This window comes from Aegilops tauschii, chromosome 5 (genome assembly GCF_002575655.3).
Source record: "Aegilops tauschii subsp. strangulata cultivar AL8/78 chromosome 5, Aet v6.0, whole genome shotgun sequence".
Lineage (NCBI taxonomy): Eukaryota > Viridiplantae > Streptophyta > Magnoliopsida > Poales > Poaceae > Aegilops > Aegilops tauschii.
The window spans coordinates 566,016,141-566,030,771 of record NC_053039.3 but is presented as its reverse complement, the minus strand read 5'-3'; the positions used below and the strand labels follow the sequence as shown (position 1 = coordinate 566,030,771).

The following is a 14,631-nucleotide window of genomic DNA, read 5'->3' as shown; positions in this document are numbered from 1 at the left end:
GAACTGATCTCCACTAAGTCGCGGAGCTCTCGAACTGTCGCGGGATCGCCAATCCCATGACAATTCCAACTTAGGATTTTCATTGGGCCTGGCGGTGCCCCGGCTCGGATCCCGCCAATAATGCCATCTTATTCTTGCTCTGCTTCGTTGGTGATTCTGATTTCCTTGCCTTCTTTGCGTCTCTGGGAGAGACATATGCTGGAGGGAGTGGCGGGACAACCACTAGGGCTTGTTTATCAACCAGTGGTGGTGTACTATTTGCTCCAGACCCCTGTGTCGTACCATTCAAGTGCAGATCATGGTCAGACGGGATATCAGACAAGGCAAAATTCAGATTTCTGCGTGCCGTAGGATATCCTACTCCATGCTCCTCCTCCATTGTAGCTGCTGGTTTTAGTGGGCTTGTGACGTCTTCCCCATCCTCCGCTTCCTCATCCAGTCCGGCCTCTTGGGATGACCATTTTCATGGTGATCTTGGACGAGCCGGGGGGACCCCCCTGCCTGTCCTTCCTCTGCCTCGACCCCCTGAACGGCTACCTCGTGGGACACGGCCTCCCCCTTGCTGCTCTGGTACTGTCTCCCTTCTCTGTGCTAGCATCCATCTTCCCCACTGCTTGTCTTTAGCCTCCCAAACTCCATCTCCACACTCCTCATGGTTATGACCCATGAAGCCACAAACTTGACAAAAGTAAGGGATTTTCTCGTACTTGACAGGGAGGAACTTCCTTCCTTCTCCCGCAATATTCAGCGGCGTCACCCTTGTAAGAGGTTTGTTCACCAGAAACCTTGCTCGTACTCTGACATAGTCTCCCTCGTAGAAGAGCCTTGGAGAGGGTTGAGTTTCCTTAACCCGACCAATGTGTCGTGCCAGTTGATCCATTACCTCAGTTTTCCTGTACAGCTCTGGTATATTGTGAATCTAAGCCCAAACATAAAGGCCATCAAAAACATAGGAGGTTGGTTCCTGCTTGCCGTCGTAGTCTTCAATGAGCATCCCCATCCCTCTAAACAGCCACGGTCCTCCATGGACCACCTTCTTCCAATCCCCAAGCAAAACATCTGGAAGATATAAAGATTCTCTCCAGCCTCTCTATACTTGGGCACATGCGCTAGTCCCCATATTGACTTCATGGTTTCAAACATCGCCGATGAGCTAAAGATTCGGGTCGTGTTTACCTTCCCGGTCACCAACCACCTTGCATCCGCTTCGTATTTCTTCAGATCCTCCTCCCCCACAACCACGTTATCCAACTCATCATCCTGAAGATCCAGGTGTTGCAGCATCTCCTCCAGATTCTTCCCCATACATCCCGTAGTAGACGAACCCGCCTGAGCCGCCATCTAGGGTTTGCCCCTTCGACTGCGTGCCAACTACTGATGAGCCGTGCGATCTTCTCTGAGAACACACCACAGGCCAGGCAAATAGTTTGGCCGAGGGCGGACCTGCGATAGGCCATGATCTCTAGGCGGCGATGGAGACGCCGCCAGAGGCGAAAACCCTAAACTAGAGGGTAGAAGATCTCGGGTTTTTGCGGTGCAAGTCGAAAATACACAGGGAGTACATAGAGAGTTATAGGTGGGCTTAGATCTCTCGTGGGTTGTTCCAAAATTTTCAACACGTCAAGCAAATTTTGGCAACGACGTGATTATCTCAAGGGGGGCCAAATCCTATTTGCCGCTTATCGCAACAAATAATCTACCAATCGCACAGATTTCACCAGGAGAGCGACTAACCGGACAGGCCCATTTTGCTAACGTGGGAAGATTTTAACTGTAAATTTTCCAGGTCTTCAGAACGTTCTAGAATGTTTGCCTTAGTTTTTTCTTTCTTTTTCTACACCTGTGTTTACCTTTTTCTTCTTATTTTCCCCCTTTTCTTTCCTTTTTTTGTTTCCTTTTATTTTCAGAAAAAGGTTCTCAAATTCTAAAAAATGTGCACTTTTAATTCAATTAATTATTTGAATTGGGGAACATTTTCAGTATTCCAGAACATTTTAAATTAGAGAACATCTTTCAAATTTTGAGATTGTTTTTCAATGTGCGCATTTTGTACTCGAGAACATTTATTAATTTAAGAGCATATTTTTCAAACATTTTTTAAGTTCGCGGCCATCTTTACCTTAAATTTTTTATATTTAAGAGGTGTAACTGTCTATTTTTTTTTCAAAGCCAGCAAGAAAAATCCAAGGTGGGGAAGTTGTTGGATGCGGCGGTTGTGCCTGGTGTCGTACGACCGGAAAATGGGCGGCGGCGGCTAGGGCAGCGAGGAGTGGGAAACGAGTGAGGAGGGGAGGCGGGCCAGGGAGAGGACAAGGGCGGGCGTCGTGCGCGTCCGCGCCTTCTTAACGCTGGCGCAAAATCAACTCAAACTTGGGCCGGAAATGGGACGGCCCATAATACCACTACATCAGATTACCCTCCTCCCCCCTGCACATCGCTCTGCTTCGAGTGTTACTCAAAAAAAAAAATCACTCTGCTTCAAGTTCGACCACGACTAGACAGTCGGCCATGCTTCTTCCTCCCAGCAGCATACCACCACCTCCTCCTCCGGTACTCCGCTCACCGCGCGCGCCTCCATCTTTACGCACGGTATCCTCCTCTCCTCCTCGCCTTCCTCGATCTGCAATGGTGTTAGTCTCAGCGCCTTCTACTCCAGTGCCCACAACCTGTTTGTCGAATTGCTTGCTATAGTCCGGCTGGCCAACACAACACTAGTTTTGTGGCCGCAAGCCCGCAAGCGCTTCTGGATGCCGCTATGGTCTGAACTGGGCATGACCATGAACTCTTGGGAGCCGGCCAGCTCTGTTCTAGTGTGCTCCTACTGATGAATGTGTTACTTTCATTCAGACACTGCTTAACTGAAGATGCTTTCTAGTTTGCGTTGTCCGACACTGTTCGTGATTACAACACAGATTACCTACTTTGCAATCTTTGATCGATCATGCTAACGAGTCAAGTGTATGTTCATCTCCACCTTCTTCCATCTCATGTGCCAATCCAAAGTTTCTTTAGTCTCGCAGGAATCACCCAGCCGGCATGTCATAGCACATTGTGACACTTCATGGAACAAGCCAAGAATATCTTAAACTGAGGCTACACTTGCTGAACCTTCAGGAGCTTCCCAATATGGTTTTGCCCCTCTGGTTCAGGCACTGGAATCAACTGCAGCCGAAGACGTGTCTTGCTTTCACTTCCCTGGACACAACCAAGGGAAAGCTGTTCCATCTTCATTGTCGAACCTAATTGGCGCGGGGGCGTTTTTGCATGACTTGCCCGAGCTACCTGAGCTGGATGACCTCTTCTACCCTAAGGGTGTGATTTTGGATGCTCAGAACCGGGCAGCTCAACTGTTTGGATCATCTAAGATGTGGTTCCTAGTCAACAGGCGTACCTGTGGAATCCAGGCCGCTGTGATGGGCACCTGCTGCCCCGGTGACTACATCGTTGTGCCTCGAAACTGTCACATTTCAGTGATCTCTGCCCTGATTCTGTCAGGTGATGTGCCCAAGTACAGTTCTATGTGAGACATTACTGGTGTGTTACGCCGCCACTGAACGAACTCCAGAAGGATGGGAAGAAAGTAGGTGTTGTTCTTGTTACTTCACCGACCTACCATGGCATATGCAGCGATGTGCAAGGTATCGTCGATGTTTGCCATCCCTTACATTTCGGTTATAGTTGACTTGACGAGGCTCATGATGCGCACTTCAGGTTCCATGACAGTTTTCCAAGCACGGCGATTGAGCAAGGTGCTGACTTGGCTGTGAATCAATGCACAAGGTTCTGAGCTCTCTTACACAGTCCTCGATGCTTCACATGGCTGGAGGTCTGGTTGATGCAGATAAAGTGAGCCACTGCATTCAGTTGCTCCAAAGCTCAAGCCCGAGTTACCTCCTACTGTCGTCTTTAGATGCTGCAAGAGCTCAGTTGAGTGAGAATGGAAAATATTTTGATGACTCGGTGGCGATGGCTTTAGAAACAAAAGATCAACTGATGGTAATCCCAGGAGTATCTGTCCTGGACTTGCCATGCTTCGCTTCTGACTTCCCTGCCATTTATCCTTAGCGTATCACACTAAGTGCTTCAGATCTACATTTATCTGGATACGAAGCAGACGACATTTTGGAAGAGCCTCAAATTGTATCTGAGCTTGTTGGAACACAGGCGGGGACAATTGCAGTTAACTTAGGGACCAGAAGGCAAGATGTTCAAAAGCTTGTACAGTGTGCAAAGCATGTATCAGAAAAATATTTCCTCAATGAACGATTACGGTTGCAAGCAACGTTTTACAACTTTTATGTTGTGTTTTATTTATGAAACAGTTATCTACTAAGAGTTATTGTATTCGACAACCTTTTCTGTCGGGAACAAGTGCAGAATATTAGAATTACCAAAATTTTGTTCAAAAGGTTAAGCAAAGTTTGCTACAAGTTATTCGCAAAAAAAAAAAGTTCGCTACAAGTTAAAATAGATAGGATTTCTGTATGAGTATCTGCAAATGCAAATTCAAAAAAATAATGTCTGGGCCCAGGTTCGAACTGGGGACCTTTAGTGTGTGAGACTAACATGATAAGAGCATCTACAGCCGGGCGCCCCAAACCCGCCTTATACGCCCGGGCGGGCCGCCCGGTCACTGACCGGTCACGATTTCTGACCCCAAGCGGCCCCCTCAAACGCCCGGGCTGACCGGCACCCCTCATATCCAGCCCAAATATGGGGCGGATATGGGGGCGCCCGGACACGTCCGCCACATAAGACTGACGAAGGGGTCCCACACGGACTCGCCCGGAAAACCAGCGGTCCGACGGACGCCTCCTCCGTCGCCGTGGTGTGAACGCCGCGTGGCGTTGCTCCGGCTCGCCGCCCGAGAGCAAATCCGCCTGTTTAACCCGGCCTGAGTCCCGCAACCCTAGTCCATCCACCTCCCTCCCCCCGTGCCGCCAGTCCGAGGCCATCCACCTCCTCCCTCTCCCGCTCCGACGCTCTGCCCACGCTCCGGCACTCCGCCATGGTTCGGAGGAAGATCACCTACTATGCAATGCCATGGGCGGATCTGGGCCCCAGGCAGCCCAGGCCATTGCCTGGGGCGTTGGAATTTTCCTCAGCCCATATTTAAAAAAAGAATAAGGTTTGGCCTGGGGCGCAGCCCACTTGTAAGCCCAGCCATTGCCTGCTTTGCTGCCACACGAACAGAGCCGGTCTGGACAAACCAGACGCCCCCGACCAGGACGAACCCTAGGATTGGCCCTCCTCTGCCCGCCGCCGCCCGAGGAATCTCCGGCCACCGGAATCCCTTCTCTCCTCCGTCCGGCGGATCGGCTCCACCGTCCTTCCCAAATCCTTGCCTCCGAGCTTCCCCTTTCTCCTCCGCGCCTTACGTCGCCCCCGACAACCGAGGTCACTGATGCCGTCGTCCTCGCCTACAACGCCGCCGCCCGAACCTCCTCTCTTCCCACGCCGCCCACCGCCTTGAGCCCCTGATCACTTCAGACGCCGCTGGCCCGCCTGCTTCACCTCCGAATCCAAGGTAGCGCCATCACCATCATTTCTTAGTTATGCTGCTGATCTAGCTGGTTTCCCTGGAGTGAAGTTTAGAAGTTTTTGCGCTGACCACTAGTTCTTAAGGACATGTATAAGATCAAATATATATACTTGGTTTTGAACTTCGAAAGGAAGCTCAAATTTTTGTTTCTAGATGCCACTGTAAATTGTTTTTGTTCCCAGATGCCATTGTAAACTGTTTGATGATGATTTTCGTTGCTAGATGTCAATGTTGTTGCTTGATGCTACATTGCCACTGTTTGTTAGATGTGGAAACTGATTTAGACATCTAGTATTTTTTGTTTATATGTAATATTACAGGAAGTCAAGATGAGTAAACGAAACAAGACACTGAATTCTTTTTTTCAAGTTATGCTGCTGATCTATGGAGTAAATGGGTATGTGTTTGACACCAGTACCTTTGCTCGTATTGTATGTGTGTGTGTGTGTGTGTTATTGTAGCCTTGTAGGTGTATTTTCTTATAGTTTTATATATTAATCATGCTCCCTTGTCTTATGTAGGTATCTCGGAAAACAAGGGGAGGTGATTGAGAGATTCATGGCAGTTGAGCATGTTCCTGATTGAGGAACAAAATGAGTGATGATTGGATGAATCATAGAATGGTATGTTACATTGAGCGAGATGCATGTGTTAGTATTGAAGAATGAAAGGTCATCAAGCGATTTCAAGGTTATCGCACACGCAAAGGCCTTTTGCCTCGTCCGACGTAAGTTTTCACTTTTGCATTTGTTATTAACTAGTTTTACCTGCTATATTATGCATTGATTTGCATTTCAAAATATATGATTGAAGGTTTAGCTTCTTCTACTATTGAAGATGTAGTCATGGGAGGCTCAGGTCAACCAATCCTTTGATTTGGTATCAATCGTTTGTATCATCTATGTATGCTATATATTGTCTTTTGATTTGTCTCGCTTTATTAGTTGACCCATCATGGAACAAATGTTGCCATTGAATATTATGTATGGTTTTTTATTAGTAATGCAACATAGATTGACTTTTGTATGACTTGAAACTGAATTTTTTTGGGGTCGTTTTTAGCCCTTAGTTTCTCGCCTGGGGCGTCAGCGAATCCTGGGTCCGCCATTGCGCAATGCTCACACCGGAGCGCCGCTACAAGATCTGGCATGAGATCCGGGCAAGACAAGTCGCGTGCGCCGCCCGCATCACTGTCGGGCTGCCTCCGGACTCGCCGGAGCCGGACGAGGAGGAGCAGCCGGGGAAGAGGAGGAGTAGCTGGCTTCGATGGAGGTGGAGGAGGCGGAGCAGCTAGAGCAACAGTTGCTAGGCTTCAACATGGAGCAGGTGGCGGCGGAGTTCGCCGTCACCCAGTCCGACGAGATGGTGGAGCAGCAGGCCATCCTGAAGTCCATCCAGGATGAGGCCTATGTGAAGGCCAACCCGGCGTTCCTCCAGCAGAAGCAGGCGGCGTCCGACGCACTCTTCGCCGAAGCCGGCGCGGAGATAGCGAAGGAGGAGGCCGGAGCCAAGCAGCCGGAGGAGCCAGAGCTGCAACTGCCGCCAATGCTGCCGGAGTCGGGCACGGAGATTGTCGATATCTCCGACGATGAGTAGCTAGGTGATCGACGTAGTATGTAGGTTTATTTCGTTTGCATGTCTTTGTATGGATTTAAAAATCTAGAATGAGATGTTCTGCAACTAGTCAAATTTGAGGCATGCCCGATCACTGTCCGCAGACGCGCCCTCCGCGTGCGTTTGAGGGGCCATATTTGACATATCCGACTATAGATGCTCTAACCTACTACACCACCCAGACCTATCCGTCAAGCAATTGCCGGTTTTGTATTTATTCAGAAGTAGGCTTAGTTTGGCAGAGGTGCAACGGAAGAAAAACATATCACATGCCCGTAACCCAAATAATCATGAGTCAAGAAACCAATAGATCCATGTTCTTTATTTCAACATGACATCCCATCTTGTTGTCATTTGTCCGTCGTTGCATTCTCGCATACGATGATATAGTGCTTATAAAACCACGATGCACTTGAATGTGTTCAATCGTAAGCCGTCTCTCTCATGGCATAAGATGAGATTTTTCTCTTGCTACATTTATTTCGTCTCCAATTTTTTGGGCAGATGCTACCCATCATCCGACTGATCCTCCCACGTTATAAGTCGCCTTGTGCACCGTCCGATGTGAGGCTTCACAGTCGCTAGATTCTTTCACACACGCCTCGCAGGACCCCTCGACCCGTGCTCTCCCCGCTCGCAACTACTGGCAGTCGTCGCATCCAATAGCCTTGGCAGACGGTGCAGCGCGACCCTTATTCGTCAGAGCTCAAGACAACGCAATGATGTTTCGTTACAGCTCCAGACCAGCACGCCTCCCTCGGCGACGCTACAAGGAGCTCCATCACGACACCGCACACCCCGTGATGCTTCGTCGCACCACCGACGACCCCCGATGTTGCTCCATTGCAGCTCGCGTCACTGCACCTCGCCGCCCGGTGATGCTCCGTCGCAGCACCGACGCCCCGCATCGCTGCACCATGCCGACCGGTGATGCTCCTACGCATCACCGAAGGCCGCAGACAGTGTTGTGACGCTGGAAGACAGTCTATGCGACATCTACAGTTGGTTCCCAGCGACTAGCGTGGGGAGGAAGCCGCCTCTGCAGTTGCTTTCAGTCTGAGATTGTGCGACGCAGCCGCGTCCGCGTCTTAGGTTGTTCCCGGCGGTGGTAGAGTGAGTCAATGGCGTCTGCAATTGGTTCCCAGCAGCTAGCGGTAGGAGTCATTCGCCTCTGCGGGAGGTTCCCATTGGAGGTGAAGGGAGGCAACGGAGGTAGTAGGAGGTACCCGACACAGGTAGAGGAAGGCAACGGAGTCCTCCTGTCTGACGCCGCGCGTACCTCCTCCAAGCTCCTGGTGTGCATACCTAGTTTGATGATCTACATGTATTTCATCCTCCAGGCTCCAGGCACACTCCGCCTTGGATGGCCGCCGAGCTCCACTACCTTCTCCTTTGCCATTCCGTCTCCGCCGCCTTCCTGCTTCGCCACGACGATCGTAATTCTAAATATACTAAACCAAGCGAGGATTCTTTGTTGTGGTTGTTTTGAATTTTTTTACTGCCTTAAGTCAATCAATCAGGGATTAACACGTGTTATTATTGGGGGATTTGGAGGGGTAGCTACTCGGATGCATCTAGCGATTTTTGGTGGGGGCGTTGGATGTTGACTGGATTGACGGGCGTTGATTCGTTTCTTTTATACTATATCGGAGCTGCTAAAAATCAGTCGACTCTCAGTCGACGCCTCAACCTTTGGATCCTTGTTGCTTTAAGATTCGCGCAGCTCAGTGTCTTTTTCTCAGTTCGGCCTGTTAAAGCGTGAGTCTGGCCTGTTTATCCCGTCCGTTTCATTGTTTTTCTCAGTTGTGGCGGGGGCTGGGGTTTGCCCGTGGGCTGTGCAGGTGTTCGGCCCTTTTTTGTTGTTTGCTTTTTATTCTTTTTGTTTCTTTTGTAAACTTTTACCACTAAAGAGAGAGAAAGGGAAGTTGTCACCATTACTGTCTGTGACTTAGGGAGCGGAAGGGGTACTGTCACAAACACTCCTCTCTCCGTACTCTCTTTGTAGTATAGGTGTTTCTCCTTCTGTGCAAGTGGTCATGTTTTTTACTTGAAAAAGTGTGTTTCTGTTGTTGTTGCGTAATCTATGTGTTTATTTCACTTCTATTTTTATTTTTTTCTTCATAATTTATCTATGTACTAAAAATATCATCTATCATTGCTTCTTTATTCTTGTTTTCTCTTTTAAATTCTTTTTTATTGTCTAGTTGCACTATCTTTTTCAATGTGCAACGTGAGTTAAGCAAATTTCCAGTAAGTCATTATTTTTATTTTTATATTTTTTGTGATGTAATTTTTTTAATATTTTAGCGTACCAGTTGAATATTTCTAGCCACACGATAGCCGTAGCTTTTTTCTTCTTTTTTTTTTGGTTTTTTGTCATTGTTCTTGGGCCGTTTTGAAGCCCGCAATTATTAACATTTAGCATGTGAGTTTCCTACTTAATCATTAGCTATTGTATTAAATATGTATATGTGTCAACAATAACACAACCCCCGCAACTGCAAGTGTCGCACCCGACCGCAACTGCATGTCTTGTAACCCGACCGCAACTGGACTTTTTTATTCTGTCGGAGGGGGTGGGCCAGTTGCAAGCTCGACAACATCCCTGCAACTGCAAGCGCCGCACCCGACCGCAACTGCATGTCCTCGAACATGGTTGCAATTGAACCTTTACTTTGTCAGAGGGGGCGGCGGGAGAAGGGGTGGGCCAGTTGCATGTCCGACACTAGGAATGCAACAGCAAGTGTCGCACTCGACCGCAACTGCATGTCTCGTAACCCGACCGCAACTGGACTTTTTTGTTCTGTCGGAGGGGGTGGGCCAGTTGCAAGCTCGACAACATCCCTGCAACTGCAAGCGCCGCACCCGACCGCAACTGCATGTCCTCGAACATGGTTGCAATTGAACCTTTATTTTGTCAGAGGGGGCGGCGGGAGAGGGGTGGGCCAGTTGCATGTACGACACTAGGAATGCAACTGCAAGTGTCGCACCCGATCGCAACTGCATGTCTCATAACCCGACCGCAACTGGACTTTTTTGTTCTGTCGGAGGGGGTGGGCCAGTTGCATTCCCGCAAACACAAATCAAGCACCCGATCTCACAACCAGTTTGTGTTTTTTTTCTTATTTTTTGAAAACATACACATTTTTTCCTTTTTTTCTTTTTGCATTTTTTTTGTTTTTCCAAGGATGAAGAAAAAAATTATTTTTTGTTTTTTGTATCTGATTCTGATAGCAGAGCTTATTTTCTCAAAAAAGGAGCATATTAAAGGAGAGAAGAGTTACTTGCCCAGATCCTCGGACACATTTTTAATGCTGTTGTGAAGGGAGTTTGCTAGTAGGCACGCAACTGCAAGCTTCGCCCCGACTGCAAATTGCATGTGTTTCAATAGTTACGCAATTGCATGTGCGTCTTCTGATTGCAACTCCAACTCAGTATTGTTCTGTCCGGGTGAAGGAAGGCAATTGCAGTTGCTACTATGCACGCAAGTGCAAGCGTCGTCCGACTATAATTGCATGTCTTCAAAGATATTGCAACTCTTGATTGTTTTGTAAGGGACGAGGGAAGATTCAAATTCGTATTTTAAATATTTGCCAGCAAACTTAACATTTTTTTTAATATTTGCCATCAGGTGGCATACACGTTGGCCACATGAGTTGCTTGTTTGGCTACCGAGTTGCACACATGTCAGCCGCATGCAATTGCATGTCCTCGATCGAACACAATTACATGTTATTCGCATGAAAATTACTTTTTCCCCTTCCAAAATAATATTGATACCCATTTGCACACTAGTCGGCCACATATAGTTATTCGTTGCTCACAGACAATTAAATTGTCTTCTTCTTTATATTTTGTTTGTTTTTATTTTTTCTTTGTTGCATTAAATATTTCTTTATCATTTAAAAATACAAATTTTTTTTGTAAAAAAGATTAAAAAAGAAACAAGATGACATAAAAAGAAGGAACAGAGCATTGGCAATGCTAGCGTAAAAAATAAGAGCTACATTTGTGTTGTGTAGCAATACACCAACGGGACAATGTTCTAGCAACTCCAGTAAAAAGCACAAATAAAAAAACAAAAAAACTCAGGCACAACAAATGAACAATGTCAACACAGCCCAACAGCAGCCCACGTGGTGAGCCAACAAAGGCCAACACAAAACGTACAGGGAAACTTACTCCAGGCATGCGACGGAGTTAAATCGTGCGATCTAATTTATATATGACGTCAGTCGCGAAGTCTAAGCCGATTGAGATCTAGACAGACCCTAGTCGGTTGTTGCATGCTGAATTGGCGTGGCATGACCACGTGTGTGCATGCAATTCTGCATGTCGTGTTAATTCTAGACACAACCTCTGAATCTGCTGTTTGTTTGGTCTGCTCTAGATCTCTCTCGTGGATCCGGACGAACCCAGCGACACCGCTCCGCCGCCTTTCACGCGGCTATAAAAAGCTCTCTCACCCGCCAGTTCCTTCCTCACCTCCTCCCCTCCCGTTCCCCTCCGTGCGTCGCCTCCACCTTCCATCTCTTCGTGAAGAAGAGACCGGTGTGCCGCGCGTGCCATGGTGTTCCTTGTCTCTGCCGCCACCAGCACAAAGCATGAGGTTGCAAACGTCAGAGATGGACGCGACGCGGCAGGCGATTGCGTCGGACCAGTAGGAGGTGGAGCACTCGGACTCGGACGTGGCCGGCAAGCGGTGTTCGTGATGCTGCTGCAACACACGGTGCGCAAGGACGAGAGCGCGCCGGTGCATGCGTCCCTGGCGGTGCTGAAGAGCGCCGGTGTGGCGGGCATCATGGTGGACTCGTGGTGCGTCGCCAAGAGCGAGCGCCCGATCGGTGCAAATTCGACAGCCGTCTCCGCACTCTACACCATGCACAACGACTTCGCTGACGCCATCAAGGACAAGCGCATCTCCCTCATCGTGCTGCCCTTACACAAGCGCTAGCACACCGGCCACGGCCACGGCAGCGTCGACGGAGTCGAGAATCTCGGCCCGAGTGGTGCGCCGTTAATCGGAGGAGAGGCCCCGTGCGCGGCTTCAGCAGTGGTGAGCAGGAGAGCCCGGATGGCGAGCACCCCGGCGTGCAGATCACGGTCGTCCAATTCCTTGATGGGAAGGCCGACAGCGAGGAGCACACGGAGGTCACGCTGCGTCCGTTCCATGAAGGAGCAGATGCTTGCACGCATGAGCTTGACAAGGCCGCCGTTGCGGAGTTCCGTCAGAGGATGGGCGACGCGGTGCGGTTCGAGGAGTGTGTAGTGGCCGGAAACGTGATCGGGGAGGTGGTGGAAATCAGCAGGAGCCGGGAGTACGGGCTGGTGGTGGAGCGCAAGGGGCGGCTGCCGTCGACGACAGTGGGGGAGCTGGCCGTCCGCGGACCGCCGGCGCGCGCGTGATGTACCACCTATACACCGTGGAATGCATGCCACCCATTTGGAGCGACGACAGCGCGAGAAGTTCTGGCCGGAGTAGTGTCTGACGGGCGCCAGCGGGAGGTTCGTGCAGGAGAGCCTTTACAGGTACCCGGTGTTCTAGGCTGGGTTCCGCGTTTGCCTCGGCAAGGAGCTCGCCGTGCTGGAGATGAAGACCGTGATGGTGGCAGTGGTGAAGCAGTCAGACTTGGAGGTGGTTGGAGAAAAGACCACCGTGTCCATGTTTCGCTCCGGGGCTGATGGCATCCATCAGCGGCGGGCTCCCTGTTCGGGTCAGGTGAGATATGTTCACAGTAGTAGCAGTAGCTAGACTCTGTTTCCATACTGTACATAGGGAAATTAAGAGCAGAAATCAACGAGAAGGGGAACTGTTCGTAGTGACAAAAGAAGAGAAACTGATGGATTTGCTTCTTCTTGCAGAACTATTTTGTGATACTACATGATTCCTCTTATGGTAACAGCAAGAAGGGAAGTGATGATGGTGAGTACAGTATATTTATCCTTGACTCTGACAATCAGCAATTGTTAGAAATGACATTGGTGCAGCCGGTGACTACCAGGATTATCTTTTTCTCTGTTCAAATTTGTCATGATGTCTACATTCCGCCTCAACCGTTTGCAATGGGTCATCTCCAAGCGTGATTGGCAATAGGGCCAAGGATCTTGCTGCAAAGTCTAATTATTTTTTAATAAGTGCTGATAATGAAACTGGTATGTTTCCATCTATACAATTTTAGCAGGTTAAAAGTACCTTCCGATAACACCAAGTTCATCCATGTAGTTCAGTTTCTTCATTTCCCCTGTAAACTCATGTTTATCAGTTTGCAAGTTTTTTTTAGGAAATATCAGTTTGCAAGTAGGTTGCCTTTGGGAACTCGATCGGCAGCCCCATAGGTCCTGACACACACACCCTACTGCTGTGTCTCAGGTGATAATGTTTTTTTTTCATATATGAGAACTTTGGGCATGCATGCATTATAATGATAGATCTGAGGAAAGGTAGATGGCCTCCATAGGCTTTCCAATTGGTTTACTAATTGATGATTCTATCCTAATTAGATATACTAGCACACATGCCCGTGCGTTGCAACGGGATAATAAAATTGCATACCTCTAGCTCATTATAAGAATGCATCAAGACCCCCACATATCCGTATTCTCTTGTATTGGCACGTGCCCACAATTCCTTTCAATTATAATTACCAGCATATTCTCTTTTATTGGCACAGGGAAGTCAATAAGTTATGGTGTCCTTTATTTTGAACAAGCCGACTCAGCTCCATGTGCCGGATGCGGGCCAGGCCCAGTATGGGAGTGATCGAACTCACGACCTCAAAGACCAGACCACATGTCGCTAGCCACTCAAACAAACGCATCCTGTTAACGAATGGTCAGCGTGAATATTAAAGAATATAATGCAATGTCGAAACATTTTTATTTATTTTTTGAACTTTTCCAAATCTGATAACTATGGAAACGTGAACATTTTCCAAATTACAAACAGTTGTTTTTTTTTGTAAATTCCATACATTTTTGGACAAAGAAAGAACAAAAAATTTGAATGCAACATCTCCTGGAATTCACAAACATTTCTTAGAAACATGAACCTTTTATAAAACTGCGAACATTTTTTAAGTTGTGAACAATTTTTAAAAATAGGAATATGTTTTGAAGATTCAGAAGAGTTTTAGTAATTTTTTTCTTTAATGCAAATATTATTTTCAATTTTTGAACATATCGCGAAAACAAAAATATTTTTCGAATTTGGAACATTTTGAAAATGCATTTTTCTAAATATTGATTTTTTAAAAAATACAGTAATTTTTTAACAAATGGGAATATTTTTAAAATTTCCAAAAAAATTTGGCACAACAAAAAATCCAAACATTTTTTAGAATAGGAACACATTTATTTAATTCGTAACTTTTTCTGAATTTTTGAAAAAAAATGAAATTGCAATTTTTATTGAAAATTTTGAATTAAAAAAAGTAAAAAATAGACTTAGAATGGGAAAAATAAAAAGAAATAGGAAA

General features: G+C 47.6%; 1 protein-coding gene and 1 pseudogene across 3 annotated transcripts; both read left to right on the top strand.

The window, feature by feature from the left end:
• Positions 1–1,817: 1,817 nt before the first annotated feature.
• LOC109736143 (uncharacterized) lies at positions 1,818–4,688 on the top strand (annotated as a pseudogene).
• Positions 4,689–5,155: 467 nt separating this feature from the next.
• LOC109736145 (uncharacterized) lies at positions 5,156–7,240 on the top strand. 3 transcript variants are annotated; one of them, XR_012183451.1, is made up of 4 exons: positions 5,203–5,527; positions 5,863–5,939; positions 6,064–6,269; positions 6,356–6,571. XR_012183451.1 is itself a non-coding variant. In XM_073498453.1 (4 exons), the coding sequence occupies exon 4, from the start codon at positions 6,809–6,811 to the stop codon at positions 7,136–7,138; it is 330 nt and encodes a 109-aa protein (XP_073354554.1). In that variant the 5' UTR covers positions 5,317–5,527; positions 5,863–5,939; positions 6,064–6,269; positions 6,605–6,808; the 3' UTR covers positions 7,139–7,240. The 3 variants fall into 3 exon arrangements, 2 of the variants coding, with proteins under 2 accessions (XP_073354555.1, XP_073354554.1); XM_073498453.1 differs by lacking the exon at positions 6,356–6,571 and adding an exon at positions 6,605–7,240 and having other exon boundaries at positions 5,317–5,527; XM_073498454.1 differs by lacking the exon at positions 5,863–5,939 and having other exon boundaries at positions 5,156–5,527; positions 6,356–7,240.
• Positions 7,241–14,631: the final 7,391 nt, after the last annotated feature.

Excerpts from the sequence above, each read along its gene's own strand:
- LOC109736145 (XM_073498454.1), top strand. The coding sequence starts at position 6,809 with ATGGAGGTGGAGGAGGCGGAGCAGCTAGAGCAACAGTTGCTAGGCTTC.